Here is a 27,861-nt window from a genome sequence, read left to right on the forward strand (position 1 = left end):
ACAAAAATCTTTCCTGGGACAGACATTTGGCCTAGTGGTATAGACAGTTGTTTGGACATGTATCTCCCATTTCTTAGTACCTAAGTTCAGGTCCCAGCTCTGCTGGGGATTTCAGCTTCCTGCTAATGTGCACCGTGGAAGGCTGGAGGTGATGGCTCAAGTACTTGGATCCATACCATGTAATGGGAGACCTAGAGTTAATTCCCATCCTCCAGCTTAGGCTCTTCCTAGCCTTGCTGAGTCACAGGAAGCTGGAAACTAAACCAACAGAAGCAAGCTAGCTCTCTCCCCCTCCCCCTCCCTCTCCTCCCTCACTGCCTCTCGCAAGTTGAAACATTAAAAATTACTTCTAAATAAAGTTTATTTTCCACTAAGGACACACATCTGAATTCTTAACTTTCTTCTGGTTTTTCCATGAATCCTAAATCCTAGGCAAGCTCAACTTCCAGGTTGAGCCTATGTGAAACTTAACCTCTTGACTCATTAGCCAATGGGAGGGCCGAGGGAGGAGCGCTGCCTTTAAGAAGCCCAGGCCGGCGAGGCAGAAGCTCAGCAGCAGGCGGAGGCGGAGAGCAGGTGTGCCTTGGTCTTCGCCAGGATGTCTCTGCAGGTAACCCAGCGGGTGAGGGGTGCTCCGAGAGGGAGGCGCCCGAGCAGGGGGCGGGGCAGGCGTGGCGACCCCTTGCAGCTGCCGCCCACCCTCCGCGCCTACCCCGAGCATTCCAGGTGGTCCTGAGGGCATCCCCACCCCTTCCCGAGGGCAGCACTTTGCCACCTGTTTACCAGGAGCGGGGACTGCCCATGGCAACTTCCTGGACCCCAGGGACTGATTAAACCGCGTGAGCATCAGAGTAGGTGCAGTCCCCGAGGAGCTCGACCACAACCGCTGCTGATGGACGGGATGACTTCCTTGTATGTCATTTTCCGTGTGTGCCCCTTTGCAGCTGCACAGAGGTGTGCATTTGAAGTGTGCACGCCTATTCTGTTGCTTTCTATAGTTTCGGCCTTCTACCTAGTACTTAGTATTTAGCATTTTCTCACTATTAAATATTCTCCGAAAATATAGTTTTTTAAGTGCATAAGACTGGATAGAATGAACACAACTAAATGTGTTAACCGTTTCTTCATGCAGGAAGTTATGTGGGTTAAAGGTGGACACTGCAGTCACCTGGGCTCAGGTCTGTAAACCTCGCCCCCTCCTAGCCTGTGAAACAGTGACTTTACCTCCACTGCCTCCCCTTCCTTCTCCCACACTGGCGTAGGAACACGAACGCGGTCAAATACGCCGCATCCATAGTGTGTATAAAACAGTGCCGGGCTTGCGGTAAGAGTCGAGGCAACATCAGCTGCTCGTTGAACACATAGATCTTTTTCTCTTGTGAATGACTTGATGTAATCCATACTGAACTTTTCCCGAAATAATCAAAACTTGCATCGAAGATATGAGAGTTTCCTTTGAACTCCGTGCAGCCTTTATGCTGAACCCTGGCAAATTCTGTTGGCCCTGCCTGGAGCGGCTGCCCCTGACCCGCCCACCCAGGGAACGAGGGGAAGGAGGACCCTCCCAGGCTGAGCAGAGCACCTGCTCATCGCCTCCGGAAAGGACTCGCACCCTTCCCCGCCCTGTTCCCAGAGCCGCAGCGCCCTCTCTGCTGCACGTCTCAGGGCTCGCTTGCCCCTGGGACTCGGGGCTGCTGCGGGCCGACTGTCCTGCGCGTGCATCCAGGCCGGTCACCGCGTGTTGCTGTTCGGTGCTGAGCTCTGGGAGCCCAGTGCTCACAGCCACGTCAAGAACGTGTGCCCTGGGAATCGCGTTGAGTCCTAACACCTTCCTGCCCAGATGCTCGGTGTCTTTGGGAAGCTGCACTTCGGAGGAGTTCGCTTCTCGCAGGGGTTCCCGTGACAGCGTGCCTCACAAAGGTCTCACAACCCGGGGTGCGGTGGAACAGCCCAGCACAGCGGGAAGGTCGTGATGCATGGTGCCCGGGAGGTGCCCGCGAGGAGGAAGCTGGGCCCTGCCCCACAGCGGGGTGCCTGTCCGGGGAGGGGCAGCCTGGGAAACTGTCAGGGCTTATCTCTTCTGTGGAGAGGGTCCAGGACTTTCCTTAGCTCTTTAATTTTCCAGAAACTTCTTCCTAGAAGGCGAGGCCCTCTCACAGTTTTTAAGACGGCTTAGAGTTCTGCTCAAGGCTTGGCTCCCAGCAGGGAATTGAGTGGACATCCCTGGACCGTGGCAGGAGATTTTACAGCAAACAGAACCCCTGAGATGAGTGAGGAGCCTGAGGAAGAAGACCCCAGCGCCTCTATCTGAGCAGCCTTGCCTTGAGCGGCCCGGGTCCCTCATGCAGCCTTTCTATTTTCTCATTATAAACACAGTACAGGCACATTACAGAACGTTTGTACAGAATGTATTTAAAAGCCAGGAAACTTACCAGTATCAAAGGCAGTTACTGTTTGTATCTGTTATTGTGTTTCTTTCTAGTCTTTGTTTTTTCTACACAGTTTACAGGGCTGAGTTTATAAAACAATTTTGTGGTTTTGGTTAAACCTTAATCTCAGCATTTTTAAAGTCTTGCTTCATTGTGAATATTTATATCAGTTTCTTCTAGAGCTAGGTTTTCTCACCAAGGAACCTTAAATAGAACAGAAAATAGCTAACCGTCGTGGACCACTCACCATGTGCCGCACACTATTCTAAGGACTTTGCGTGTATTAACTGATTTAAATCCTTCTGCCCCCTTGCGAGTGCTTCTCCTATGGTGTGACACTCCAGGTGAAGGACGACATGGAGAGGTTCTGCAGCTCGTGAGATCCTGCAGCTCTTGCGTGGTTATGCTGTGATCCAAACTAAGGCCGTCTGGCTCCTAACACTAACCCCAGCCCTAACCACATTCTAACATTATGTATAAAACAGCTGATGGTTTCCAAGCAGGAAGAGGTGGCCTTTGTCACAGTGTTGCTTTAAGTAGAATATAAAATACAATTAATCCTGTGGCTGTGAATGTAATAATTAAGAGTATCTGTAAGGGTGCAGGCTTCCTTCTTGGTCCCCTGTAGGAACTGATCAGGAGGCTGGGCCATGTTCAAGGTTACGTAAGTTAGAGACCCTGGTCGCCAATTTGCAGGTGATTTCTGTCTGTCACAAACAACAGTTCTAGTTGTGCTTTTGTCCTGTCTTCAGGGTTGGAAGGAAACTTAACCCAGAAACTGCTATGATCACAGAGTTCTGAGGTTACCATGGGGCTATCCGCTTTCCCTCCTGGGCCTGTGGACCAAAGTGGAGCTCTGACATTGGAGAAAGAACTATGGAGGGCAGGGTTAGAGTGCCTCCTTGTTAGATATTCAGGCCTCCGACAATTCCTGCTTACTTCCAGTTTAAAACAAATGACATGAGGTAAAATATAGTTTATTTAAAGAAAAAGGATTTAAAAAGTCTGTTCATAAGAATAACCACTAAGGCCCTTTGCACAGTACAAACCTGGAGGTTAAAAGAGGGGAAAGGATAAGGCCCCTGAGAGTGCTGTTCCCTGGAATACAGTAAGGGGTGGCTGCTGGCTGCTGGCTGCTTCCTGGGCTGTGGGCCTGGGTCAGCCCAAGGTTCCTGGAGAGTTACGCAGGCTGGGTTGTCAGAGTTAGCTCAGGAGAGAACCTAATCCTCAAGCATAGTTAGAGTGAACCTTTGCTAAGTTGGCTACACAACTTCTCTATTCTGTAAAGCAGTTGACATAAATCTTATGGGTTTTGGTTGAAAGGAATTTATATGAGCAATTTGACTAAATCAGGAATATTTTTAAAGATTGTTTATTGGGGCCGGCGCCGCAGCTCACTAGGCTAATCCTCCGCCTTGCGGCGCCGGCACACCGGGTTCTAGTCCCGGTTGGGGCACCGATCCTGTTCCGGTTGCCCCTCTTCCAGGCCAGCTCTCTGCTGTGGCCAGGGAGTGCAGTGGAGGATGGCCTAAGTGCTTGGGCCCTGCACCCCATGGGAGACCAGGAGAAGCACCTGGCTCCTGCCATCAGATCAGCGCGATGCGCCGACCGCAGTGCGCCTACCGCGGCGGCCATTGGAGGGTGAACCAACGGCAAAAGGAAGACCTTTCTCTCTCTCTCTCACTGTCCACTCTGCCTGTCAAAAAAAAAAAAAAAAAAAAAAAAGATTGTTTATTGGGGCCAGTGCTGTGGCAGCTGCTCCTCTTCAGATCCAGCTCCTGCTAATGTGCCTGGGAAAGCAGTAGGAGATGGCCCAGGTGCTTGGCCTCTTTACTCACATGGGAGACCTGGAAGAAGCTCCTGGATCCTGGCTTCAGATCGGCTCAGCTCTGGCTGTTGCAGCCATCTGGGGAGTGAACCAACAGATGGAAGACCTCTCCTTCTCTCTGCCTCTGCCTCCATAACTCTGCCTTTCAAATAAATAAATAAATCTTTTTTAAAAATTATTTACTTATTTGAGAGGCAGCGTTACAGAGAAGAGAGAGGTAGCTTCCATTTGCTGGTTCACTCCCCAAGTGACTACAACAGCTGGGGCTGGGCCAGGCAGAAGCTGGGAGCTTCATATGAGTCCCACACATGGATGGCAGGGGCCCAGACACTTGAGCTGCCTTCCACTGTTTTCCCAGGCACATTAGCAGGGAGCTGGATCGGTTGTGGAGCAGCTACCACTCAAACCAGTATTCATAGGGAATGCCAGTGCCACAGGATGAACCCACTGTGCTGCAGTGCCAGCCCCTAAATCAGGAATATTGATTGTCCTTGGCACCTAGCTGGTCCACGCACAGGTGTCAGTGATACTGTTGAAGAACAGGGGCATGTGGGCGCTGGGGGAAGAATGTCCTGCCCGATGGCATGAACTGCTAACCCAGTGCCTGCGTGCAGTGAGATGTGGGCTTGAGAAAGTAGTGTCACATAAAGAAAGCGCCACTAGTTAATGCCCTTTAAAAGCCATAGATAGTATTAAGAATTTGATTTAGTTCTGCATATGTTGTCTGAATATCATACTAGGAGAGGTGTCCATGAGTTCAGGAAATTAGGATAATTTTGGTGGAAGCAGAGCAGTAATAACTTCATTTTTAAAAATGTTTGTTTATTTTCACCTACTCCAAAGGCAGAGCAACAAAGAGAGAGAGAAATCTTTCATCTTCTGGTTCACCCTCCGCATGCCAACAATAGCCAGGGCTGGGCCAGGTACTGGGAGCCTGGAACTCCATCTGGGTTTCCCATGTAGGTGGCAGGGGCCCAAACACTTGAACCATTCTCTGCCGCCTTCCAAGATGCATTAGCAGGGAAGTGGATCAGTGCCCACATATGGGATGTGGTTGTCCCAAGTGCAGCCTAACCCACTGTGCCACAGCACTGCACAATAGCTCACTTCTAATTGAAACCTTCCTCCTCCTCCTCTCTGGATTCCCACTCCCTGGTGGTAAATGTCTCCAAATGAAGACGGGCCTGCCCAACATTAGCAAATGCACTGTGTGTCTTTTGTTTCCGTTTTTTCCCCCTTTAGGCTGATTTTGACAAGGCCACCAAAGACGTGAGGAAGCTGAAGGCGAGACCCAGCGATGAAGAACTGAAAGCACTCTATGGGCTGTACAAGCAAGCCATCATTGGCGACGTGAATATTGGTATTGCGTGGCTGTAGAAGAAAGACTAAGTGTGAACTTGCTTTGAACAGTGTTTATAGAAGCACGCAGTGCACAGAAAACCTGAAAGTATCTCTCCTTCTTTTGGCAGCCTGTCCAGCAATGTTAGACTTAAAAGGCAAGGCCAAGTGGGAAGCATGGAGCCTCCAAAAAGGTGTTTAATTCTTTAACAAGTCCAAAACAAGGCTTCTCAACCTCCCTGAGCAGCAGTCCCTGACATAACCTGCTTGTGTCTTTTTAGGATTGTCGAAGGATGATGCCATGAGTGCCTACATTTCTAAAGCTAATGAGCTGATTGAAAAATACGGGGTTTAGAATTCAGCAGGTGAGAAATTTTTCCTCCTGGAGCCTTCGTGGTGAAGGTACCATAACTTAACATTGAGTGTGGAAAATGCACTGTTAACTCCATGTATCGTGTATACTTTCACTATTAGCATGATTTATAATACTTAATTAGGAATATGCTATAATTGTATAACTGATTAAATCTTACTTGATTAAACCAGGTGAGACTTGAGATATTTTTTAAAAATTATTACTCTGATGGAACGTGCACAGAAACTTTAACCATTGTTTGTTCTTGTGGTTTATCTATGCTACAGTGAGTTGGTGTTAATGATGTAATAAATGCAGCTTGTTAAGAATAAGTAGAGGCCGGCGCCGCGGCTCAATAGGCTAATCCTCCTGCAGCACTGGCACATTGGGTTCTAGTCCCGGTTGGGGCGCTGGATTCTGTCCCGGTTGCTCTTCTTCCAGGCCAGCTCTCTGCTGTGGCCAGGGAGTGCAGTGGAGGATGGCCTAAGTGCTTGGGCTCTGCACCCCATGGGACACCAGGAGAAGCACCTGGCTCCTGGCTTCCGATTAGCGTGGTGCGCCAGCTGCAGCGCGCCGGCTGCAGTGGCCATTGGAGGGTGAACCAATGGCAAAAGGAAGACCTTTCTCTCTGTCTCTCTCTCTCACTGTCCACTCTGCCTGTCAAAAAAAAAAAAAAAAAGAGTAAGTAGCAAGATGATTCATTGTTATACTATCTGGCTTTGGGCTCACCTAGACGTTGGGACTGTGGAGTCACAGAATCACCTGATCCAGGTCTTCTGTGACATATGAGATGACCTGGGGCAAGTTAGTTAACCTTGCTAAGCTTCATCTGTGTAATAAAGAAGATGATATCACTCTCACAGAGTGTTTGTAAGATTTGAATGAGCTAACTATAATCATCCAGCCCTCATATTACAGAAAATGCTACATACAACATAATAAGTAAGCTGAAAAAATATTTTAAAAAAGAAACTCAAGTGTCTATATATCAGGGCAGCACTATGGCATAGAAGGTTAAGCTTCCACCTGTGGCACTGGCATCCCATATGGGTGCTGGTTTGAGTCCCGGCTATTCCACTTCCGATCCAGCTAACGTGCATGGGAAAGCAACAGCAGTCCTTGGGCCTCTGCACCCACATGGGAGACCTGGAAGAAGCTCCTGGCTTTTGCTTGGCCCAGCTCCTGCTTTTGCATCCACTTGGAGAGTGAACCAGCAGATGGAAGACATTTTCTATCTCTCTCTCTCTTTCTCTCTGAATCACTGCCTTTCAATTAAATACTTTTTTATAGTCTATCCATCATTCTTCAAAGAAAGAAAAAAGCTGCCATGAAAAAGTCAACTATTTTTCTTTACATTTTTTAAATTTAACAAAAAAAAAAAACACTTGAAAATGTATCTAGTGAAACATGAACCACTACTGTGTACTTATGTTCAATATCATCAGAATGAAAATGTAAGAGTCTGGAATATTGACCCATTGTTCAGTTTCTGGCCAGTACACAAGTTCTTTGAAAGAGGATAATTGCATTTTAATCTGAAAACTTATTTGAGATACCATAGAATAAATGCCTGTGAAAAGGGTGAATCTGTATTCTCTTTGTAAGAGTTCAAGTTGAGTATGGTATGATCAGAGAAATAGATTCAATTCATGTTATTTTTAAAAAGTAATTTTTTTTGAGAGAGAGAGAGCTCCCATCCTCTGGTCCACTCCCCAATTGCCCACAACAGCTGGGGCTAGGCCAGGGCTGCAGTCAGGATCCAAGAACACATCTCAGGGCTCCCATTGGAGAGCCAGAAACCTGATCATTTACATGAGCTGTTACCTGATGCCTTCCAGGGTGCTCCTTAGCAGGAAACTGGAATCCGAAGCAAAGACCAGACTCGAACCCAGGTACCTCAGTGTGGGATGTGTGTGTCCCAAGCTGTGTCTCAACCACTGCATCAAACACCTGCCCCAGAGTGTTGAATTATTCTATAGGGGCCTCAAAAAGTTAATAAAAAATGGGATTAAAAGGCAAGTTTACTTTGGTGTAAAAAATGTTTGAAATCCATGCATAGTATTGTCATAATTTTTTTGTAAAATACAGTCTCATAATACACAATTTCCATGAACTTTCTGATTTTTCATATTTAGTTAATATACTTAAAATGGTAAAATTACAAGCATTAAGTACAGAATAATGGCTGCCAGAGAGGAGGAAAGCAGGTGTGGCTGTCAAAGGGCAGCAGGAGAGGTACTGTGATGTTGGGTTGTTCTGTACCTTCACTGCAGCCATGGCAGCTTCCTGATTGAGATGTTACATTATAGTTTTTACAGTATTGTTACAAATTGTACAGATTGGGTAAAAGGCTCTGTGGGATGTCTATTTTTTTATAACTGTAGGAATCTAAAGTCACCTCAAAAAAAGTTTATTTTAATAATCAAGGTTGATTTATCAACTGGAACATTTTGAAAAGTCAAGCTGCCTCTTATGGCCACAAAGATTTGCCTGAAGATACTCAGATGTCTTCCACAATGAAGTGAAGGTCCACATCCTCCAAGGAGAAGCTATCAGCTACACCTGGGCTTTTGCAATAGAGGTGTTTTAGTGTTCTTTAGAGACAGAAGCCACAGAATATGTGTATAGATACACGAAGAGGGAATTATTAGAATTGTCTCCTATGATTATGGTAGCTGAGAAGTCCCATGACAAGTTGTCAGCAGGCTGGAGATCCTGGGATGCTGGGAGTGTGACCGAGTCTAAGGGCCCCAGAACCAGGGAGGCCCAGGGTGTAACTCTCAGTTCAAGGCAAAATGCCCAGGCACCAGCACTGAGGCTGCTGGCCTAAGACCTGGAGTCCAAAGGCCAGCCACTGATGTCCAAGGCAAGAGGCAAGTGCATCCCAGCTCGCAGAGCAGGAGATGCCAGTTTGATTTCTCTATTGGTTCTGTCCAGACCCTCCATCAGTTGATGGTGCCTGCCCACACTGAGGCGGGCTCTTCCCTCCTAGGTCCCTGAGACTCATGTGCTAATCTTGTTTGGAAACACTCTCACAGACACACCCAAAATACCACTTTTCTAGGTCTGTAAGTATGCCTTAGTATTTTAGGAGTCAAGTTGACACCTGAAGTTGGCCAGCACATGAAGGCTTGGAAACTCTCAGAGCTGGTCTGTGTGGACCTCGCCTCCCCTGTGGAGAGACAGGAGAAAAGCTTGGCCAGAAGCCTGGCATGGGACACATTGTGAGATTCCCATTTATAGACCATATTGAATAAAAATGTTTCACATTAATAATCATAAATCCACATTGCTTTTGTACCAATTCTTCAGTAAGAGAGCCATGAAAGTTTGGAATGGGAGGGTAAAGTACAATATACACTAAGCATTGAGTACAATTTGCTTGAAGCTATTTCTAAACTGAATTTGTGAATTCCAACTCATGTCCTTCCCCAACAATTTTATTTTATATTCATTTTGTTAAAAAGGGTGATCTATTAGGAGGAATGTTTCCTGTGTGTACTTTTCTTAATCTTACTAAGACTCTATGCACATTACTTAAAACAGTCACAAAAATATGAAGCCATATTGTATGCTCATAAACACACTGATGCTTTCACATTTCCTATGTAGCACTTTAATATGCAATTCTATGTAAGGAAGAGGCATTGGTTGCAGTAAGTAGTAGACTTTATTGTGAAGAGCTGAAGGAAACAGGCAAATCAGGGGGATCTGATTGCATGGTCAGGCCTTGAAGAGGCCGATGTGGTTTGGAAGGTGACAGAGGTCAGGGGCTGTGTGGCTCCAGAGGTGCCGTGACTGTTCGCCCCCTTTAGTAGCAGTGTGTGGATCCCATTGGTAGTGTGCTACTGTTACTCTGACTCTTCTAAAGCTTTCCTTTTTCTCTTGGTTCCTGTTTGTTTCCAGCTTCTGCCTTCTCCCTGTGCCAGGTTTCCGTTGTCACAGAGTGAAGCCAAGGCAGCCTGGCTGGAATGGCATTTGTGCTTGGTCACCCCCTACACCACGGGCCAGACTGTGGACTTGCTGTCACTGGGAGGGCTCACTGTGGGCCCCAGCCAGTCTTTGCCAGGGTAGCAGGGCAACACACAGCCACCAGGCAGCTGGTGTAGAAGGAGGGCCAGGGTTGTAGGCATGCTGCGGACTTGCTGGTACAGATGACAACAATTGATTTAGGGCCCTCTTCTTTTTACAAAGTGGTAGTTAAAATTTCCTTATTAAATGGGGCTCCCCTATATTTCTAAAGATTACATCAAACTTTGAGCCCACAGTGTTTGGTCAAACAGTAATTCCAAGCATTTCCCTTGTTAATCACTTTCACCATTAAATAATTGAAGCAAATAAATGGCTAATTTACCAAGCAGGATTTTGCATACTTCCCCCAGAAGAGAATCAAGTAAGATTCTAACATGAAGACAAAGGGCTCTGTCAGAAGTGTTTGTTATCTCTCTGACTTTTGTCCACAGGTACACACATGCTTCATGAAGAAATAGATCTATGTGTAACAAATCACCCTGAGAGTAGAAAGCATATAATTTCCAATCTCTGAAGAAAACGATTAGCATACATCTGTATAACTGAGAAGCATAGCATGCGGACACCTGGACTATTTTAAGACTACAAGGAATTGATCTAACAATTAGTAAGCAACGATAGTTCCAGACACTTGGCTATGTAGTTCTTGATGAAATTCTCATTGGCAGGTTCCTTAAGATAAAAGTGGTCTCCAGGAAGCACATGAACATCAAGATTTCCACTGGTTATGTCTTTCCAGGCTAAAAATGGAATCAATAACAAATGAGATTTACCAACGACAGCTAACGATTTACTTCCAGATATTGTTTCTCTGAGAGCTGACACTCAGTGGTAGAGTTCCTTCCAAGGTCTCAGGTTCTGTGTGGCCCGTGTTTTTAATTTTTCTAAGGCCTATCAGTCTACAGCAGTATCACCTGTGTTCTCTCATGTTGCATGGGACTGGCATCTCTCCATTTACATGAAATGTAACCTGGACCAATTTGTTGCTTATTGTGGTAATAACTGCCAGTTGATGATAGCTGAAAACCATATGTGAAATACATATTCCAAAACAATAGTGAGAACAATCAAAATAATTTCACCTTGCATATCCTTTGCAATATCGTCAGAGCCCAGGAAACATGTTAAGTCACAAGAAATGACAGCTTTGGAGGGTGTGTCAAAGCTGTAAACATAAAAGAGCTGGTTAGTAATTCTTCATAATCGGCATCCCAGACTCTTTCCCTCTTGATGACCTCACTGAAACGAACATGGGGTGGCCCCCACTTTCCCCTCGGCCAGTCTCAGCAATGCCAGCCTCACTTTCACCAGGGACACCTCTCCCTCTCAGGGCCTGCCTGAGACCATTGCCAGTATCTAATTTCTAGAAGATTGTGAGAGGAAGCAGGATAGCACTGGGGTACCAGTACAACTCTGGGTGAGGCTGCTTACAACTGATACATCATTTAAAAAAAATTAAAGATTAAAATACAGTGTTCACATCAGGAAATGCATTGAAGTCTACAGATCAATGAGCTTTTTTGTCATCACCCTTCAAAATTCTTACTATTCCACTATCGACTATTTTCTGAATGTGTGAAATGAGTACATTATTACATGGTATGATTCAATGAAGCAACATTTATAATTGTATGCCAAACAAACTGTCATTCACATAATTTTTATCCTCTTTGTATATTAACTACCATGAATAAGAGAAAATAGTTTTCTTTGGGGACTAGCTAATTTCACTAAGCCTAACAATCTCCGGTTGTACCCATTTAGGATTTCATTCTTTTTGTGGCTGAGTAATATTCCATTGTGTATTTATACCACATTTTCTTTATCCAGTCCTCAGTTGGTGGGCATTTAGGCTGATTCCATATCTTAACTATTGTGAATTGAGCTGCTATAAATATGGGAGTGAAGTTAACTTTCATATACTGTTTCATCTATAGATAGATATTCCCAGGAGTGGGATAACTGACAACCTATACCTTTAACTGTAATTCCTGGGAAACAAGACCTCTCTTGTGTCTTCCAGCTCTCCGTGGTCTAGCACAACCTTGCTGTGCACAGAGCAAGTTTCATAACAGCAGCAATAGAAAATTTGATAGATCTGGACACTGAGTGTGTGTGCCAGCCATTAAGGACGTGTGAAAAGTCCATTCCCTGACCTCTTGCTGCTGAGACTGCCATTAATGAGATAGACAACGAGTGGGAGACAGAAGAACTCGGGAGTTCAGGGTGATCTGGTTGCATATGATGGGAAGTCAAGGGTGGGGAAGGCCTTGCAGGCAGTTTTCTCTGAGGGGAGAGGGTGGCTCTGAGATCAGAATGAATAAGAAAAGAATGGACAAAGGGGACAGGAGCAGCAGAGAAACCAGGAGGAAGGAGCATAAACGGATGAGGGGAGGCGTTGTCTACAGAACAAGGTGGGGAGGGGGGTGTTGGGGCAAACTGGGGCAGAAGAGGTGAGCACGGGCCATGTGAAGAATTTGTTCATTTTAAGAAAGAGAAAGACACCAACAGGATTCCAGGCAAAGCGGATGAGCATCAAAGTTGACGCCTAGTTCTCTGGTAATGTATGGGGGTTGCAGCGTGGGTTGAAGGGGGAACAAGAGTCTAGGAGAAGACCGAGTTAAGCGACTTTTTCAGTACTCCAGGCAAGGAATTTACTTCCACATAGCTGTAGAAAAGCAAGCGTGCCACCCCACCCTAACAGTGAGGAGAAATAAACACCCAAACCATAAATTACAACATCGTAACTTCTTGAACTCAGGGAGCTGTGTGTGCAAGACAAGGAGGGGCAGGCCCCTCTAAGAAGACTGAGGAGCATGGGTGGGCACAGGTGTGGCTGAGAGGGGCCTCACACTCTCCCAGTCCTAGGGCACAGGTGGAGACCAGGGCTGCAGGGAGGTTAGGGGCAGGAAGAGCAAAAAATTCTACACCAAAGCTCAGTAATAATCTAATTGTGGGAAGGGACCAGAATCTTCCAAGCCAATCACAGATAGAAGACAAAATTTGTATGGAACAAGGAGAAGAGGCAGGCATGCTGAGAAAGTCCAATGCACACAGCTCAGCCACAAGGGGCTCGCCTAGGTGATGGTTAAGAAAATCTAGGATGGCCAAGAACTCCCTGTATTACTCCAGAGGTTAATACGCATTGAGTAACTAGATACAGCTATCTCTGCCAGAGAGGGGCATCGTAGGAAGACTCAAAGCCAGAACACTGAGAACTCAGTCCCCATGCCAAGCACTCAACACCACAGGTTTGAGGACCTGGTGGTGCACTGGAGGTGACCATTCAGACAACAAAAACCAAATCCAGTTAACTCCAGTCTAGTTGACCCAACTCCATGCAGTGACAGCCTCGCGAGAGAAATGTACTCAAATTCAGGTGTAAAAAGTTGCTGTGGCCCGGGAGTGCAGTGGAGGATGGCCCAAGTGCTTGGGCCCTGCACCCCATGGGAGACCAGGAGAAGCACCTGGCTCCTGCCATCGGATCAGCGCGGTGCGCCGGCCGCAGCGGCCATTGGAGGGTGAACCAACGGCAAAGGAAAACCTTTCTTTCTCTCTCTCTCACTGTCCACTCTGCCTGTCAAAAAAAAATTCATTTCAGGCTCTACTATTTTATGCACAATGCTTTAAATCAAAAAGAAAAATGGGAGTGAGCCTTTGGCACAGCAGTTGCAAGGCTGCGTGGGATGCCTGCACCCCATAATGGAGTGCCTGTATTCAAGTCCTGCCTTAACTTCCAATTCCAGAGTCCTGCTGGTGTGCACCCTGGGAGTCAGCAGGTGTGGCTCAAGTACTTGGGTCCCTGTTCCCTGTGTGAGGAACCTGGATTGGGTTCCCAGTTCTTGCCTTCAGGCAGGCCCAGCCCCAGCTTCTGAAGGCATCTGGAAAGTAAACTGGCAGATGGGAGCGCACTCTGACTTTTAAAATAAATACACTGTTTTAAATTAAGAAAATTGGACACATAAGAGAGCAAGAACTAAACAATCCATGGTTAAGGGATGATCAAAAGATGCAGATAAGACCCAGATGTTGGAACTACCAGGCTTTAAAATATCTATGGGTAATATGTCCAAGGAAGTTGGACACATGCACACTCAAATGGAGAACTTCATTAGAGGGGCAGAAACTAGTGAGAGAGTTTAATGGATTTCTAGAAATTTCTTTCTTGACAGGCTCATCCGTAGACAAGATATAGCTGAGGGGAAAAGCGGTGACCCTGAAGACAGTGAAACACAAAGAAAAACAAGTTAAAAGGCAAACATCCAAGAGAGGAGGACAAGACCAATAGCCACCAGGCTAACGAGTGGAATCAGGATTCTTTTATTTATTTAACAGATATAGTTAGACAGTGAGAGAGAGAGAGAGAGAGAGAGAGAAATGTCTTCTTTCCGTTGGTTCACCCCTCAAATGGCCGTTATGGCCACAGCAGAGAGCTGGACTGGAAGAGGAGCAACCGGGACAGAATCTGGCACCCCGACCGGGACTAGAACCCGACTCCCATATGGGATGCCGGCGCCGCAGGCGGAGGATTAACCAAGTGAGCCAGGGCGGCGACCCCGGAGTCAGGATTGTAGCCTGAGAAGCGCGAGCAGCACCTGACGCGATGCGGGCGAGGGGCCGGCTGGGGAGGCGCGTGCCCGTGACGTCACGGCGGCCGCCCGTTTCCGGTTGCGCCGCATGCCCAGCGCTGGGCGGTGGCGGGAAGTCGAGGGCGTGAGGAGAGAGCAGACTGAAAAAGGCGAAGGAGCAACAAAGGGGAGAGGCGGCGAGCCCCGGAGCAGAGCTTCAGCAGGGATTTCGAACTTGGAGAGGAGCAGCTGGCAGTTGTGAGTAGCCGCCGTGACTTGTTTCGCTCGGGAGCGGGTGGGCGCGTTGTGTCGGTTTTCATGATTCCGTGAGCAGAGTGCGCTAGGAGTGCGTTGTTTCTGGTTTTTGGTGTTTGGGGTATTGTGTGTGAGTTGTAGTGGTGTTCGTGAGGAAAGGCAGCGGTAGGAGCGGCTGCTGTGCCACAGCGGGTTAAGCCGCCCTTGGGAGGCCCGCGTCCTTAGGAGAGCGCTTGGATCAAGTCCTGCCTCTGATTCTGATCCAGCTTCCTGCCAGCAGAACCAAGAGGTAGCAGAGGAGGGCCCAAGTGCTCGGGTCCCTGCCGTCCTGGTTTGGGCCTAGCCCAGCCCTGGATTTTTTAAAGTTTTTAAAATCTCAGTGATCCTTGGGTTTCGTTGTGTCTTGGTTTTAAATATGGCTTCTGATTTGTTCTGTGCCAAACCCTTTGCTAAGTACCGCTTGGTGCATTCCGCTCCAGGACACCAGGAGTAGTTATTGTCTCTGCCTTTGATGGATTAGACAAAGTTTTGAAGACGCAGTGTCGCACAGTTGGTAAGACACAGGCAGAGGGTTTCAAGCTGGTAAGCAGACTCTAACTACGGTGTGGTTAACCATTGTGCAAGGGTTGATGTTTTTTAAAAATAAAGGTTGATTGATTTGACAGGCAGAGCAACAGAGAGAGAGAGAGGAAGAGACAGAGAGCGATCTCACATCTGCTCAGTTCCCAAATGCATTCAACGCCGGGGCTGGGCTAGGCTGAAGCCAAGGAACCTCGAACTCTTGTCTTGGTATCTCATGTGGGTGGTAGGGAGTTAAAGTACTTGAGCCATCATCTGCGTCTCAGGTGTATTAGCAGGGACTTGGATCAGAAGCAGAGAAGCTAGGACGCAGGGGCAGGTGTTGTGGCAGAGCGGGTTATACTGCTGTCTGCAATGCTGGTTGTAGTCCCTGATGCTCCACTTCTGATCCAGCTCCTTGCTGATGTGGCTGGGAAAGCAGTGGAAGATGGCCCAAGTACTTGGTCCCCTGCTACCCGTGTGGGAGACCTGAATGGAGTTCCTGGCTCCAGGCTTTGGCCTAGCCCAGTCCCTGGCTATTATGGCCATTTGGGGAGTGAACCAGAGAATGAACGATCTATTTCTCTCTCTCTCTCTCTCTGTGTGTGTGTGTGTGTAACCCTGCCTTTCAAATAAATAAATAATCTGTAAATCTATCAACATGTCAAAAAAAAGAAGCCAGGACCTAAACTGGCACTCTGACTTGGGTTAAAGGTTCCCCAAGTGGCAGCTTAACCCACTGTACCACAGGCTTTACCCCCTCTTAGAAATTAATACTGATTATATTATTATTAACTGTAGTTACCATGCTGTGCATTGGATTTCAGAAACTTCCTCCTAACTGAAACTTTGTACCCTTTGACCAGCATCTCCTCTGTGCCTCCCCAAGCCCCAGCTACTCCCTGGTTTAACATTTTTGGATTCCACATGTAGAATCATGTGGTGTTTGTTTTTCTGTGCCTGATGTTTCACTTAGCATAATGTCCTCCAGGTTGGTCTGTGTTATCTCAAGTGACAGTATCTTTTTAAAGGCTACTATTCCATTATGGGTGTATATCACGTTTGCTGATGGGTACATAGGTTAACTCCTGATGGATGCACAAGTTGACTGTGCATCTTGGCCTTAGTGAATAGTGCTGCAGTGAATACTGGCGGGCAGGTATCTCTTGACCTACTGATTTGAGTTCCTCTAGATCATGGGAAGTTCTAATTTCCATTTTGTGCAGAGTCTTCATGGTTTGCATTGTGGCTACAGTAATTTACATTCTAACCAACAATGTATGAAGCGTTCTCTTTTCTCCACATTCTTGCCAACAGTTGTAATCTTTTGTCTTCTTTTGATAACTATTTTAATAGCTATGAGGTATTGTAGTTTTAATTTGCTTTTCCCTAGTGATAAATGATACTGAACATTTTTTTCATATACCTGTTAGCCATTTGTATGTCTTCTTTTAGGAAATGTCTATTCATGTTAGGTCCTTGGCCCATTTTAAAATCAGGTTATTTGTTATTAAGTTACTTATGTTCCTTGGGTATTAACCCTTTTAAGATATGTGGTTTACAAATTTTGTTCCCAATCCATAAGATAACTCTTTATTCTCATTTCCTTTGTTGTGCAAAAGCCTTTCATTTGATATAATCTCAATTATGTGTTTCTGCTTTTGTTGCGTGTACATTTTGCTCATAACAAAGTGTTGCCCAGGCTAATGTTGTGGTACTTTCTCCCTGTGTTTTATTCTTGGAGTTTTACAATTTCAGGTCTTACATTTGAGTCTTCAATCCACTTTGAGTTAATCTTTGTGTGCAGTATGAGAAAGGGATCTGATTTCACTGTTTTGTATGTGGATATCCAATTTTCCCAACACCGTTTATTGAATGGACTGTCCTTTGCTCATGTGTATTCCTGGATCCTTTGATTGTAAGTGCATGAGTTTATTTCTGGGCTTTTGTTCCATTGGTCAGTCTTTCTGGTTTTGTACCAGTAACATACTATATTGAATATGAAGATTTTAAAAAATATTTATTTATTTCAAAGTCAGAGGGAGAGAGGGAGAGAAAAAGAAAGCAAGCTCCCCTATGCTGATTAACTCTCCAAATGCCCACAGTAGCTAGGCTGGGCCAGGCCAAAGCCAGGAGTTGGGTCTCCTAGATGAGTGGCTGGGACCCATCTACTTGAGCCATCACCTGATGGTTCCCAGGGTGCACTTCAGCAGGGAGCTGGAATGGAGAACAGGGAACTTGAACTCAGGCACCCTGATTTAGGCTGCAGGTATCTCAAGTGGTGTCTTAATACTTCACAAAGCACTGACCCCTGATTACTGTAGATTTTTGATGTCAAGTTTCAATTTTTTTTTTTTTTGAAGTCTGTCTGCTATTTTGTGATCCTAACTGTGTGCTAAGACAGAAACACAAGGCAGATTTGCCTTTTGGGTAGAAATGGAGAGACATGGATAAGACTTGGGGCATCTGGGAGGTAAATCATGAACTTTACAACAGATTGAAGGTGAGCGGTGAATAGAGGATGTGTGAAAAATGAATGGACTGCCTGCATTCTCAAGGTGTTGCTAGTATGCTCCACTTTTGGTAGCTCTTTGTGAACTCCTCTTTGTAAGCACTGCCCAGTGTGGTCCCTGCCCAGTTCCAGACTTTGTGGAGGAAGCAAAAGTATAGATCCAGGTTTCTTCCTCCAAGGAACTTACTCCAAGGGAACAAGGCCCAGGCAAAACAGAAGGCATGCATGACAGCTAAAGGCTGGCTGTACAGTAACAGCCATGGGTAAGTCAGACCAGGAGGAGCCATTGAGGTTTGGGGAAACAAAATTCACAAGAAAGCAAATCTCCCCTAGTTCACATCCACACTTACAAGCAATCCACTCCCAATGATGCCTCTAAGAAGATGAGAATGCTTTGGTACTAATTCATTCAAAAAATATGTGATGCAGCCAGCACCGTGGCTCAGTGGGTTAAGCCGCTGCCTGTGATGCCAGTATCCCAGACAAGAGCCAGTTCAAGTTCTGGCTGCTCCACTTCCAATCCAGCCCCCTACTAATGTGTCTGGGAAAGCTGCAGAAGATAGCCCAAGTGCCACCCACTTGGGAGACCAGATGGAGTTCTGGCTTTGGGCTGGCTCAGCTTTGACCACTGTGGCCTTTTGAGGAGTGACCAGAAAATGAACGATCATTCTTACTCTCTTACATTTTCTCTTCTCTCGCTCTCTCTCTCTCTCGCTCTCTCACTCTGCCTTTCAAATAAATAACACTTTTGAAAATATTATGTTATGAAACATGCATGTCTAACCACATTTTTGTGGAGACAAATACATGTTATCCATCTTTTATAGACACAGTTTCTTTTCCTGTTTTTCTTTAACTATTTATTTATTTGAAAGGCAGAGTTACAGAGAGAGAGGTGGGAAACACAGAGATCTTCCTTCCACTGGTTCACTTGTCAAGTGGCTGCAGTGATGGGCCAGGCCGAAGCCAGGAGCCAGGAACTTCTTCTGGGTCTCCCATGGGGTGGGAAGACTCCAAGGACTGGGTCAGCTTTTACTGCTTTCAGGCCATTAGCAGGGAGCTGGATCAGAAGAGCAACCGGGACTAGAATTGGCACCCATATGGGATGCCGACACTGCAGGTGGTGGCTTAACTCACTGCACCACAGCACCAACCCATATAGATGAAATTCCTATGCCCAGGCTCCATTCTAAACCAATACAAATATGACAGGTGGCTCCAAAGGAAATGAAATCAAAGTTTAGAATCTCTTCTCCCATCTAAGCAGCCTCAGTAAACTGCCAATCTACATTTTCTTTACATAATTGTGCAGTAAAACCTATCTCGATTACTTACGTGTAATTACGCATAATGTCAGCATCTGCCAACAGCACGGGAGCGTATTGCTGGAAAAACTCCTTGTCATCAAGGCAGTCCTGGGGAGTGCCGCCGAAGTCCACAAGATACCGGCTCAGTTCCTCTTCTGACAGTTCGTTACTTTTGGGAACTTGAAACCTGTCTTTGGACTTGAAACATTAACAACACAACACACACAATTGAATGTTATTTCAATACCATACTTGCTCATAAACTACAAACAGCCTAAAGGAGAAGTTGCTAAATCAAGGTTAGGCAATGGAATCCTTTATTTATAGGTTTCAGGGGAGAATAATTTATTTTTTATGACTTAGTTATTTAGTGATTTTTTTATCTTAATGTCAAGAATTACAGAGGAGACACACACACACACACACACACAGAGCTAGAGAGAGAGAGAGAGAGAGCAAGCAAGCGAGCTTCCATCTGCTGGTTCACTCAAGTGGCCACAATGTCCAGTGCTGGGCCAGACTGAAGCTGGGAGCCTGGACATTCTTCCAGGTCTCCCACATGGGTGCAGGGGCCAAACTACTTGGGCCATCCTCCCCTGCTTTCTCATGCCATTAGCAGAGAGCTGGATTGGAAGTGGAGCAGCTGTGATGGGAACCGTCACCCATATGGGGGCGCCAGCATCACAGGCGGTGGTTTTACCTAGCATGCTACAACACCGGCGCCAATCATTTCTTTTTCAAAGCAAGGAGGAGGAAATTGATCAGACATTCCAGTGCTGTAATACAGAGTTCTAGACTCAGAATTCCAGGCCATTCGAGATTTTTATCCAGATGAGGTAGGGAAGATCCAGAGGGTAGGAGGAAGAGTAGTGGACACAGCACACTGGGTTTTGAAAAGCCATGCTCATTCTAAAAAGGTGACGTCACCTCTCGCGATTTCAAAGATTCTTTCCTGGTTCGGATCCAGCAACTCTGCTGAAAGTTGATTATGTGCCCAGCCGACCAGAAAGGACAGGAAAAGCACCATGGCCACTGACAGCTCAGAGGTACAAGAACAGTGCAGGCGAGGATCCCAGAACAGTTGAAGACATTTCAGAAAAATGGAGAGATCCTGACAGTAAGGGACTTGAGATATTTTCAATAGCAAGTAGTATTCCTGTCATCATTCCCTGTGGGCCAGAATCTGCCAAGCGGAAAATAGCAGCTTGATTTTTATCCCCTCCCTCATTTTTGTCTCGCTACCGCCCGCTTCCAAGAAAACAAAGTTGCTTACATGAGGAGGAGTTGTACTTGACACGAAGAAGTGCATCGGTTCTAGCTTGTGATTTTCTTTTAGGTGCAGTGCCGTCATGAAAGCAATATAGGATCCCATGCTACATCCAGGAGAGAAAAACATGGTAACTGTTAAGCAAAACTTGTAAAGATCCATCAAGTGTCAGTACAAGTGTAGAACGTGCAGCATAAGCACAGTAGTGGTTGGGTAATAGCCAAAAGAAAACTGTTAGGTAATAACTCAAACCAACTTGTGAAAAGCATATTTTCTTTTTGTTTTAAGATTTATTTTACTTATTTGGAAGAGTTACAGAGAGAGGTAGAGCCAGAGAGAGAGAGGGAGAGAGAAGCCTTCTATCTGTTGGTTTGCTCCCCAAATGGCCGGAATGGCCAGAGCTGAGCTGAGCTGATCTGATCTGATCTGAAGCCAGGAGCCTCTTCTGGGTCTCCCAGGCAGGTGCTGGGGCCCAAGCACTTGGGCCATCCTCCACTGCTTTCCTAAGCCATAGCAGAGAGCTGGATCGGAAGTGGAGCAGCCAGGACTTGAACCAGCACCCCTATGGGATGCCAGCACTGTAGACTGGGGCTTTAACCTGCTGTGCCACAGTGCTGGCCCTATGAAAGGAATACTTTCAAGAATGTATGTCAGCATGAAAAGTATTTCAAAGACATTCTGGATAGTTCAGTTCAAGATTTAGTACTAATTTTCACTGTGTCTTAAGATGAATTAAAATTTCCTCTTTTGCCTTGAAGTACAACTCTTTGACCAGTAGATACCAGCTATTTTCAAAGTATGGTTTGGGGACCCCTAGGAATTTCTGACAGCCCAACAGGTGACCCACAAAGTCAAAACTGTTTTCAGGATAGCACAAAAATTTTTGTGCCCTTTCTGTTCTCAGGAAAGTACAGTAGTGCTTTCTAGAGACTATGACATGGGGATTGCAACAATTTGCAGAAACTCAAGTGAGAATCCAGCTGCCTTCTCTTTTTTTTTTTTTTTGGACAGGCAGAGTGGACAGTGAGAAAGAGAGAGACAGAGAGAAAGGTCTTCCTTTGCTATTGGTTCACCCTCCAATGGCTGCCATAGCCGGCACACTGCGGCCGGCGCACCGCGCTGATCCGAAGCCAGGAGCCAGGTGCTTCTCCTGGTCTCCCATGCGGGTGCAGGGCCCAGGCTCTTGGACCATCCTCCATTGCACTCCCAGGCAACAGCAGAGAGCTGGACTGGAAGAAGGGCAACCGGGACAGAATCCGGCGCCCCGACCGGGACTAGAACCTGGTGTGCCAGCGCTGCTAAGTGGAGGATTAGCCTGTTGAGCCACGGCGCTGGCCCAGCTGCCTTCTCTTAAGCCAGGCACTAAAGATTTGCAAAAGTGTAAAGCAGTGCCACTCTTCTTACTGCGCTTTTGGGGCAGAAATATTTTAGTCATAAAAATATTTATGTAAACATATCATGAGTATGTTAATGTTGACAGAGAAGTTAATAGGTATCTTTCAGATCTCTTAGTTGTATTTTCTAATATGGTAAATATGACAGATATATCACATCTAAACCAAAGCTCTTTGAGGTCCTCAAAGTAGCCTAAAAGAATAAAGGGGTACAAGGACCAAAAAGTATATTTTATATGTTTACTTTTAATATAAGTATATTATTTACATAAATATATATGTAGAGATTTCTTTGAAAGGCAGAGCAACAGAGAAAGAGGGAAGAGAGGGAGGGAGGAAGGCAGGAAAGGAAGAAAAGGGTGAAAAAGAGAATTCTCCCATCTGATGCCTTCAGATGCCTACAAGCACTGGGACCGAAGCCTGAAACTCAGTCGGGGTCTCCCCTGGGAGTAGCAAGGGCCGACTCTCTGAGCCCTCACTGCGGCCTCCCTTCCTGCCTAGCAGGAAGCTGCAGTCCAAAGCAGAATGGGGCCTCCAGTGTGGGCACTCCAGTGCAGGATGCTGGTGTTCCAAGCTGCATGTTAACGGCCACACTGAATGCCTGCCCCATAGATGTATTTTGCCAGAGGTTATGCACTTGTGAATAAATATGAGTGTATTCATTTGTATGTGAATTTCTATACCTTTTGAAAGAAAGGGAAACTCAGTCCCCATGTTCACTGCTGATGGAGTGTGAAGTGCAGGGAATTTGAAAATGTTTATCAAGAGCTTAACAATGTACATATCATTTAACTGAAATTCTAGAAATATAATTTTAAGAAACTGATAAGAGATTTATATTAAATTTTCTATAAGTTATTGTTAACAGGCACAAAAATAAAAAGAATTTATAACCACAAAAAATAGATCAATAAGGCATTAGTTTTACAGGATAAGTGGTGTATACTTACAGGCTGTAAAAGATGCTCATAGCAATACTAAGGGAAGAAAGATATAAAATAGGGTCCTATTTTATAAAACTACTGAGGAACCACATCAAAACTTTTAAGCATTGTTATTTGGAGGATAGAATGATGGGTATTTTTTATTTTTGAATTTTTGATTGGAACCCTATTTATAACTATGATATAGTAGTCAAAAAAGTTATTTGTGATCACTATTCATTTAATCCTCACAAGTAGGAACTATTATTATTCCCACTTTACAGGGGGAGGAAACAATTTCAGAAGTCTATAGAATTTATCCAGTTGCTAAGAGGCAGTCACCCCAGGATCTGACCTCAAAATTATACAACCTAACTTAAGGAACATTCACAAGTGTGCATGGAAAAGCCCATGGAAAATGTAATTAAAAGATAAATTTATTCTGGTGCAAAAATATTAAAATCCAGACATAGTTTTTGCATAGTATGCATTTTCCACAAACTTCTGCAGACTTATGATTGAAGAAATTCCCCAGGGCCGGTGCTGTGCTGTAGCAGAGAAAGCCACCATCTAAGGGCCGGCATCCCATATGGGTGCCAGTTTGTGGCCCAGCTGCTTCTCTTCTGATCGAGCTCTCTGCTGTAGCCTGAGAAAGCAGCAGAAGATGGCCCAAGTCCCTGGGCCCCTGTACCCACGTGGGAGACCCAGACTTTGGTCTGGCCCAGCCCTGACTATTGTGGCTGTCTCGGGGGTGAACCAGCAGATGGAAGATTTCTCTCTCAATCTCTCTCTCTCTCTCTCTTTCTCTCTCTCTCTAACTCTCTCTATATAACTCTGTAATTCTGGCTTCAAATAAATCTTAAAAGAAGAAAAGAAATTTCCCATGATGTCTTTTCAAACCGATTTTTGAATACCTGTGGCCAAAAAATGCAAATGGCTTATCCTGGATGATTGGCAGCAGAGCACAAACGATTTCATCCACTATCTGGTACATGTCGTTTGCAAAAGGTTCTTCAAATCTGCTCTCTCTTCCAGCAAGCCTTACAGAGTGCACTGGAGGTGAGACAACACAATAGACAATGAGCAAGATGCTGTGAGGTAAAAGCCTTTATATTGGCATGATGTGAAAATGTCAAAGAAGTGAATAATAGTGGTCGAGCCCAGGGAGGTCAAGTTATAACATCTGTGGATAAGAAGAGGAACAACATAAAATACTGTGGACTACACGTTGGAAAAGTCTCTTTTTGCCCCTCCCCAAGACCCTGGTAAAGATGGGTGAAACACACATAATTAGCATGGTGTAGCTCACAGGACTCACAAAGTAAAAGGAATAGTAGGAAGGAGAAGGAAATGGAACCTCTGGTGGTGAACGTGTGTTCATGAAGTGGTTATCTTGACAGCCAACATCTACATCAGGAAGAGACCAGGCACTGGGATTCATTAAATGTGAGAGAACTGAACCCTCCACATAGACAGGAGACTCAAAGCTCTAAACCCTCTGTGAAAAAGAAGACTAGGAAAAAACAAAAATCCTTCTAATGGCCAAGGGAGAAAGAAGAGCTTTCTGGTTTGGCTTTTGCTCTGGATGGGAGAGGGGAGAAAATTGCCCTTCTAATTTTCAAACAAGGGGTTGAATTCATGCAAATGTAAGTTTATTTGTATTGCCTTGTGGTCTGAGGAAAATGAAGTTTAACATAATACCTGAAAGTGGTCCTGGGTTGGTAACCTTCCAGGGTGCCTAACAGAAGACATTATAGGTCATCTGATGAATACATAAATAACATAAACCTCTCCAGAATCAAGAGCAATCTGATCAAATAATAGCTTGCCAGAGCAAAGTTCCAATATATTTTTGAAAAAATGATTATTTATGTGAAAGGCAAAGAGATGGGGGAGAAAGAGAGAAGAAAGAGAAATCTTCCATCTGCTGGTTCACTCCCCAAATGGACACAGTGGCCAGGGCTGGGCTGGACCAAAGCCAAGAGCCAGGACCTCCATCTGGGTCTCCCACGTGGGCAGAAGGAGTCCAAGCACTTGGACCAACTTCTGCTGCTCTCCCAGGTGCATTGGCAGTAAGTTTGATTGGAAGCGTGTCAGCTGAGCCTTGCATCAGCATTCCAGTATGGGTTTCCAGCATCACCAGTGGCAGCTGATCCTGCTATATTACAATGACAGTCCTTTAAATATAAATTTTTATTTGTTTGAGAGCGATGGGGCACTTCTATTCCCATCTACTGATACGTTCCCCACATGCCCACAATGGCTGAGGCTGGGCCAGGCCAAAGCTGGGAGGTGAGAATTCAATCCAGGTCTCCCACACGGAGGACAGGAACTCAATTACTTGAGCCATCCCTTGCTGTATCCCAGGTGCACATCAGCAGGACGCTGGAATTAAAAGCAGAGCTGAGCCTTGAACCCCGGGCACCTGGACGTGGGATGCAGGCATCCCAAGCAGTGTTGTGATTGCTGGGCCAAACGTCCACCCCTCCACTCAATCCAGATTTCTGTATCTTGTGACAGTCTTCCAAAAATGAGAACTAGTTAAGTACTTTTATAGACTCAGAGCCCAAGAGAATTCAGTGCCAGCAGACTTACACTGAAATAAATATTAAAAGAACTTCTTCAGGCAGAATAAAATAATATCAGGTAGAAATTTGAATCTACTCAAAGTTAATCATGTAAGCAAATATAAAAGACGTTCTCATTTTAAAATCACTAAAAGAAAAATGACTATTCTATGCAAAAATAGCAGGCAGGACAGTTTGTTACCTTTGCATAAGTGCCAGAGGAAGGATTAGAGTAGAACTCTTGCAAAATTTTCTCATAAAAATGAAGCGAGATTGGGGTGTGAGCCCCGCCGCCCATTTTGCTGTGCCTGGGTTCTTACCTCAGCTCTGCTTTCATCTCCAGCTTCCTGGTGATGCACACCCTGGGAGACAGCAGGTGGTGGCTCAGGTAGTTGGGTCCCTGACCCCCACATCGGATATCCGGACTGAGTCCGCAGATGCTGCCTCCAGCCTGGCCCAGGCTCAGCTATTGCAGGCATTTGAGGAGCAGACCAGAGGATGGAAGCTAGCTCGCTCTCTTTGTCTCTGTCTCTCTCTCTGTCTTTCATATAGAAATGAATAAAATTTTTAATGACATGGTATAATGTAATTTGGATGTAGACTGTGATAAGCTAAAGTTCCTAAACACCTAAAAATAGAGCTAAGAACCCAAAGGCAAAAGTAAAATGAGAGTTAAAAAAAAAAAAAATGAGTCCACGGGCCTGCATGGTGGCACAGAGGGTTGAGTTGCCATCTGCAGTACTGATATCCTATATGAGTCCTGATTCGAGTCCCAGCTGCTCCACTTCTGATCCGGCTTTGTCTAATGCACTAGGAAGACAGCAGAGGATGGCCCAAGTACATGAGCCCCTGCCACACAAGGAACAGGACACAGGGATGCAGTTCTTGGCTCCTGGCTTTGGCCTGGGCCAGTCCTGGCCTTTGTGGCCATTTGGGGAGTGAACCAGTGGAGGGAGGATCTTTGGCGCGTTCTCTCTCTCTCTCTCTCCCCCTCACTCCTTCCCTCCCTTGCCCTCCCTCTCTATAACTCTGCCTTTCAAATAAGTTAAGTAAGTAAATAAATAAATAAATATTTTTTAAAAACTCAGTCAAAAAGAAAAAGAGAAGGTGGAAGGAAGGTATTATCAAGGCAGTGCACTATTGGAGTGAAACGTAGACATTGCAGGTTAGTAGAATGGAGACTCCAGAAATAGATCCACACATGTGTTGAGTCATGGACTTCCAGAGGGTTACAATTACCCTGAGACTGCCATTCTGTTATGATGTGGTATTGATGTGTAGACCAATGGAAGAGAATAGAGAGCCCAGAAACAGACCCGATGAATGTGAAAGCTCCCATTGTAACAGCTAGCATTTACGATCAGTGGGGAATGTGTAGACCTCTCAATGCGTGCTGCCCAGTCACTTGACACTTCATGAGGAGTAAATAACATTGAGTACCTGGCTCACCCCATACATAAAAGTCGATTCTAGCTTAAATATGACAAAAATATTTTAGGATTGAGAGAATAAGACAGGCCAATAACTTTGCAACTTAAGGTAATGGTTTACCTTTTATAGCAAGCTATGAAAAGCCCAAATTTTGAGTGATAAAGTTGACTATATTAAAATTTAAAATTCAACCCACAAAACATACAATAAAGGTAGAATCTAGAATATATAAGTAATTTCTACATGTCAGTAAAAAATAAGCAATCAAATACAAAAGTGAACGTGATACTAACTCAGCAGAAGGAAAACATAGTTAATACGTATCTTAGAGATACCAAATCTCACTTATAAGGATGATTAAATTTAAGATAAGAATAATTTCATTCACAAAGTGGTGGAATATTAGGACGGTATTGTCAAAGGTATAGAGCCATCAGAATTGTCAGACACTGCTTTGATAGTAGAAATTGTTGTCATTTCTTTGGGGAGCACTCTGGCAGTATTTCACATACTTGCGGATGTTCATATCCTACCACCTAGATTCTTCTAGATGTACACTCTGCTGCATGTGCATGCAAGAAAAATATGTAAGACTTCTCACAGAAGTACTGTGTATGGTAGCAAAAAATGGAAATTACCTTAATGCCCATAAAGGGGAGAGTAGATATGTAAATTATTATAATCACACAATGGAATATTATATGAGAGTTAAAAATTGAGGAATAGAGATAGACATATCCACATGATGAAACAAAAAATGGAATAAACAGGTTTCAAAGGAATGTTTATGATAGGAAGCATCTATATATACAGCATTATAAATATCTATACATAATAAAGTTGGATGTGTGAAATAATGCTGTAGCTTGGTTGATATCTGGAGAGATCAAAAGTGAACGGAGAATGATTGGGGCAGATGGCCACATGGAATCACCAACTCTGCTGATACACTTTTATTCCCTAAGGAGGACAGTGGACATGGTCAAGGCAGTGGTATTATTTATACATGTTTAAATACCACTTTTTTTTTTTACTTTTATTTAATGAATATAAATTTCCAAAGTACAGCTTATGGGTTACTTTAAATACCACTTGTT

The 27,861-nt window shown here is 45.1% G+C and overlaps 2 protein-coding genes across 2 annotated transcripts in view; one reads left to right on the plus strand and one right to left on the minus strand.

The window, feature by feature from the left end:
- The first annotated feature begins 535 nt into the window (after positions 1–535).
- LOC133773757 (acyl-CoA-binding domain-containing protein 7) lies at positions 536–5,965 on the plus strand. The gene is made up of 4 exons (XM_062211344.1): positions 536–610; positions 5,500–5,617; positions 5,727–5,789; positions 5,877–5,965. Exons 1-4 carry the CDS (start codon positions 599–601, stop codon positions 5,948–5,950), a joined length of 267 nt encoding a protein of 88 aa, XP_062067328.1. The 5' UTR covers positions 536–598; the 3' UTR covers positions 5,951–5,965.
- Positions 5,966–10,579: 4,614 nt separating this feature from the next.
- Positions 10,580–27,861, minus strand: part of LOC133773409 (S-acyl fatty acid synthase thioesterase, medium chain-like) — a 32,646-nt gene continuing 15,364 nt past the window's right edge. The window contains exons 3-7 of the mRNA XM_062210769.1: positions 23,681–23,819; positions 20,456–20,555; positions 19,211–19,380; positions 11,065–11,147; positions 10,580–10,722 (exon numbers count right to left, since the gene is read on the minus strand). Coding sequence (XP_062066753.1) covers positions 10,580–10,722; positions 11,065–11,147; positions 19,211–19,380; positions 20,456–20,555; positions 23,681–23,819 — 635 coding nt within the window. The remainder of the gene's footprint in view (positions 10,723–11,064; positions 11,148–19,210; positions 19,381–20,455; positions 20,556–23,680; positions 23,820–27,861) is intronic.

Source organism: Lepus europaeus, chromosome 14 (assembly GCF_033115175.1).
Source record: "Lepus europaeus isolate LE1 chromosome 14, mLepTim1.pri, whole genome shotgun sequence".
NCBI classification, from domain to species: domain Eukaryota; kingdom Metazoa; phylum Chordata; class Mammalia; order Lagomorpha; family Leporidae; genus Lepus; species Lepus europaeus.